General features: G+C 29.2%; 1 protein-coding gene across 6 annotated transcripts; it reads left to right on the top strand.

The window, feature by feature from the left end:
• The first annotated feature begins 270 nt into the window (after window positions 1-270).
• On the top strand, window positions 271-2,825 carry LOC108337484 (uncharacterized). 6 transcript variants are annotated; one of them, XR_008250393.1, is made up of 4 exons: window positions 271-966; window positions 1,218-1,366; window positions 1,436-1,574; window positions 1,922-2,823. XR_008250393.1 is itself a non-coding variant. In XM_052880084.1 (2 exons), the coding sequence occupies exons 1-2, from the start codon at window positions 368-370 to the stop codon at window positions 1,270-1,272; spliced, it is 654 nt and encodes a 217-aa protein (XP_052736044.1). In that variant the 5' UTR covers window positions 271-367; the 3' UTR covers window positions 1,273-2,825. The 6 variants fall into 6 exon arrangements, 1 of the variants encoding a protein (XP_052736044.1); XR_008250392.1 differs by having other exon boundaries at window positions 1,436-2,824; XR_008250394.1 differs by lacking the exon at window positions 1,436-1,574 and having other exon boundaries at window positions 1,922-2,822.
• Window positions 2,826-4,940: the final 2,115 nt, after the last annotated feature.

Genomic DNA, 4,940 nt, shown 5'->3' with positions numbered 1-4,940 from the left:
GGCTGACCGCGGTTAGTTAACTCCCTCGTCACCATTGCATTAACCCATCATCAGAGCATTAAACTTAATTGTTAGGGTCCACGTGGCACCCAAGGAAACATCCTACTAAAGATCAACGGTTCCAGTTTCACATACTTACCTAAACTCACTTAACCACGGTTAAGTTGGTCAATTACGAAAATGCCTCCAAAGAAGAAGTTAATGACGAGCAAACCATGCGTTAAGGACTATAAGAGAAGCCTCGGAGAGTCGCTAGGTTTGCCGAACCAACTCCTCAAACGAGACTTAGAAAGAGAAGGATACGAAAAAGTCCTTTTTGCCCTTTGTCTTTCTGCTTTCTTTCGTTGTTTTCCTGTGTTGTTTCTGAATGGCGAGTTCTTCCAGAACAACAAAATCTAGCGGACTAGTGCTTCGTTCTTCTCTCTTACCTTCTACCAAATTCTGTTCTTATTCAACGTCAAACGCACAGTTTCGTTCGTCTTCGTCTTCGTCAAGTTTCTTTGAAAATTCTCACTCGCACATGCCGCACCGTTCGACTTCCCCGACGCGTGTCAACGTAATCAGCACGGCGCCATCTCCCTCCGTCCGGTTTGCCCTCGACCGGTCTATCTCCCCGAGCCGGACCGTGTCGAGCCACGTAATCGTCAAGAAGAACCACCGCCACGTTACGGTTCAGAAGAAAACGTGCATGTGTTCCCCTACCAATCATCCCGGTTCGTTCCGGTGCAGTCTCCACAAGAACAGTCAACACCACGCATCGGCTGGTTCGTTCCCCTCAAACCGGCTCAACATGCGCCGCTCCGCGATGAAAAACTCGCTCGTCAGAATCGGAGGCGTCGAAGGTGAGTGGGTGAAACGCGCTCTCACTGCGTTGATTCGTCCTTCTTCGCACCAACAGAGGAGAAGATCAGCCTACGAACCGAGACCGAGTCGTCTCTCGATCATGTCGAAATCCGAAGAAGATCTGTAAATTTCTTATCTCTCTCATTACAGGTTTTGAATCGCCCTGGGAGATTCTCCAGTTGCGTTGCTGGAAGATTTTTGCGTAGATCTAAGAAGCTGGACTCCAAGAATTGGTTATTGTACATAACATTTGCTATGGAAGGAGAATTTTGGACAATTTATTTTCAGTTAAAATGCAACAAAAATAAACTAAAAACAATAAAGGTTAATAACCTCAATTCACATACTCTGATTCGCACAATTTCAATTTTCAGAATTCCAGTTAACAATGGAATTGACGGAGTTTATTATGTTTGCCGTTGCCATTAATGTTCCATCGCGTCTGTGTGATGATTTCGTCGTAGCTGCTGTTGCCGTTGACTCCCGTTATCTTTCGTCCCGTTGTTTTGCGTTTGGTGCCAAGGTATTTGCTTTATTTTTAATTTTTATTATTGTTTTCTATATTTATTTAATTGAAAGTTTGGTTGTGCAGCTGTTTGGTGCAGGGACTTTCATCGTGGAGCTACATGGGACATTTCAAAAATATTTAATGAAAAATTGGATATTTAAAAATATATTTTAAGAATGATCTGGAAAGGGGAAACAAGAAAAAGAAAAACTTAACTATAAATGTGAGTAATTAACCAATAAACATATATTGATTGAATGTTACAATAATCTTTTGTGAGACAGACAATGCTAGTTAAGTTGAATATTATTATCAAATTACTAATATTCGGGTGGTATTATTTCCTTCAAAATAAAACCACACATTTCACCATCCTAACTAATAATATTTTGATTATATTTATTTTAACTTTTAACTGAAAATCTTAATATATATTATTATATTATTAAAGTTTGTCATAAAGAATGAGTATGTTTTTTTAAGAGTGTAAATTTTATTTTCCTATTCTTTAAGTACGCTCCATTGATAATTTCATGATTTTATTGAATAAACAGTTTTTACTTTTTGCAGGAAGATTGTTCAGTTCACGTAAAAAGGTACGATGTTATTGAATGGTAGGAAAAAATAACGTGACAATTCAATGAAAAGTACGACAATATTATTAGATTCTAGAAAACTAAGAAAATGAGATGACACGTTACCTGCAATTTGAAAACTCGTATAGTAGATTACGTATAGATATTAAAATGAACTATTCTAATAGGATTAGTTGGGAGAAATAAAATGGGAAAACTAATTTAGTGATAAATAGAATATAAATAAAAAGTTGGAGTAAAAGTTATTTCTTTTAAAGATATTATTATTGAAATTTTTTATTGCTTTTGGTTTAGTGTTTGGAATTTAGATTCATATTTTGGACGTAATATAAATTATTACATAAATTGTGAAATTTTGTTCAATCGTAATTCGATTTTAAACTATATGTATATTATGAATAATGTTAGGATTACAATTTAGAGAATATTCTCCATACACATATTGGACCAAACATAGTTTGCAGTAATTTGAGAATTTGACGCTGTGCAAACATGTGAAAGCTGACCTTCTCAACTTTTGAATATGACAGATGGTACTGAAGAACACAAAGGACTAAAATGACTAACAACCAAATTGGGTAAAGAAAATTAATCACCTAATAAATTGAAATATTTTTTCCCTAAAATGCCTTTTTTAAATGTTTGCAAAATTCAATTAATTGCTGAAATAATTGCAAGATCTGTTCTCTTTTCTCACATTTCTTTACAAGTTTGCTAAAATCAAGTTATTGCTAGTATAACCACAAAATCTTATCTCTTTTCTTCTTTTTCTGCTCAAAATTCGATAATCTGAAAGTCAGATGTTGACCTTTTATCATGATACTCCTTTATGGAAAAATTGTTCGAAATTCGGTCCCTCAAGTCAAATTTTGAGATAAAACTTTTTTACAAAAATATATTTTTAAAACATATTAACATAAAATTAAAATATTAAAAATATTAATTAATTCATATAATAAATATGCTTTAATTATTATACAAATTAATAATTTTTTTGTTATTAAAAATGAAATATTTTTTATTTATTTTAATAAGTTAAATTTACTTTTATTAATAATTTTAGTATTCAAATGAAATTTAATATTATTAAATTATGTTTAAAAGTTAACATATAAATATCAATAAATTTACATTCAAAAATATATTATTGTAAAAATAATCTTATGTTATAAATATATTATCTTTAGAAAGTAACATTATGAAATAAACTATAATTTAAATGGGGTGAGCACAGTTAGAAGAATAAGAAAAAGCAACAATATAAACGGTAAAGAAGGATAAAAAAAATATATCAATATTTAAGAATTAGATATAAAATTAGAACGATTTTAAAAAATGAGATTAGTTCTATCGATTTAAAATTGTAAGAGATTAAAAATTACATAAAGTAATAACATTTCTCTCCACTTTTTAATCTTTTAAAAATTTAAAAATCACATATAATTTATAATCTCTTAAAATTTTAAGTTATTAATGTTTCTATTCACTTTTTGAAATTTTCATTCTAATTTTAAATCAATTATAACCTTAAATTAAAAATATTTAATAAAAATATGAATTTTAATAAAAATATAAGTATATATTTATATAAAAATTAAATTTGATTTTAATTTGAAAAAGAAAAAATTATTCTATTTAAAAATAATTAAATTAAAAAATATAACAAATATAGGAACCAAATGGAATATAAAACATTGACCGTAACATATGATACTTATCATGACACATGGCACGATATTGGTATGATGCATAGACATTTTTTTTATAAACTTAAAATTAAAAATATAAAATATAAAATATAAAAAAATTAAAAAATCACGAATTGACATATGACCAATCTTATCTTGTTCACTATTCATTAATTACTTAAACGGTATTAGCAAAAAGATTAAATTGAACAAAATTAATGAAAATTAGAACCAAACTGAAAAAAAATATTATGACTAAATTGAATAAACACAACAAAAATAAGAACCAAATTAGTATTTAAACCTTATAAAAATTAATATATAATTTAAACTATTTTTAAAAAAAATTAATATAATTTTAATATGTTTTATATATTTGGCATTCCTAAAAGATTTTATATATTTGTTGAAGATTCGCTATTGGACAAATCTGAGGTGGTAAGTGACATCTTGTGTTCACATCATGTTGTAATAAATGTTTTGAATGTTTTTAATATTGTTTTCTTAATGAATAACACCCACAAAACCAACAAATATTGGTTACTATTACTTAAGAAAGTTGGGGTTACATGAACATGGTTGACTTTTTCAACTATCTTTGTATTCTTATCAAGTGAATGACAAAATAATTTCACCTGGGCTCTGAAAATGCTAAGAGAATTATTTATGACTTCTTAGGGTGGTCCAAAAGTCATTATTAGTGACAAATACCTAGCTTTAATGAATGTCATTGATAATATATTCCCTAAATGTTATCATCTCCTATGTTGTTTTCACATTCAGTAAAATGTGCAAGCCAATATTAGTTAATTTTGTTGATGCATGAGATGTTGTCATGGAAGCATAGGAAAATGTCATAGATTGTGAACTTAAGTCAATCTTTAGTGATTATTTTGACCACCTTCATCATGTTTGTAATTCATGATCTCTATTCTTTGAATATATCAACGACTCTTGGATTATTGCGTATAAAAAATATTTTGTAAAGGTGTGGACAAATCGATTAATTTATTTAGGAAACATAATACCAAACAAGTACGTATGAATCTTATTTTATTTAGTTATTTTTTATAGATGTTTTATGCTATTGTTTATGTCAATTATATCAGGGTTGAGTTTATTCACTATAGCCTAAAGAAAATATTGAGAAGTAGTATGAGAGACCTCTACTTGTATTGAGATACAATTCATAAAGTCATCATCCCGCAACATAATGAATTAAAGACATCTTTTGAAAAAAAGTTTAAATCTTATGAATGACATTTTTAAGTCAAGATGATATAAAAGATTGGTTGAATATGTATC

This window comes from Vigna angularis, chromosome 7 (genome assembly GCF_016808095.1).
Source record: "Vigna angularis cultivar LongXiaoDou No.4 chromosome 7, ASM1680809v1, whole genome shotgun sequence".
NCBI lineage: Eukaryota > Viridiplantae > Streptophyta > Magnoliopsida > Fabales > Fabaceae > Vigna > Vigna angularis.
This window is presented reverse-complemented; position numbering and strand designations above follow the sequence as displayed.

Bases quoted from the DNA above. Each gene is read 5' to 3' on its own strand.
- LOC108337484 (XM_052880084.1), top strand. From the start codon at position 368: ATGGCGAGTTCTTCCAGAACAACAAAATCTAGCGGACTAGTGCTTCGT. The intron at 967-1,217 runs GTAAATTTCTTA...TTCAATTTTCAG, and splicing joins TCGAAATCCGAAGAAGATCT to AATTCCAGTTAACAATGGAA.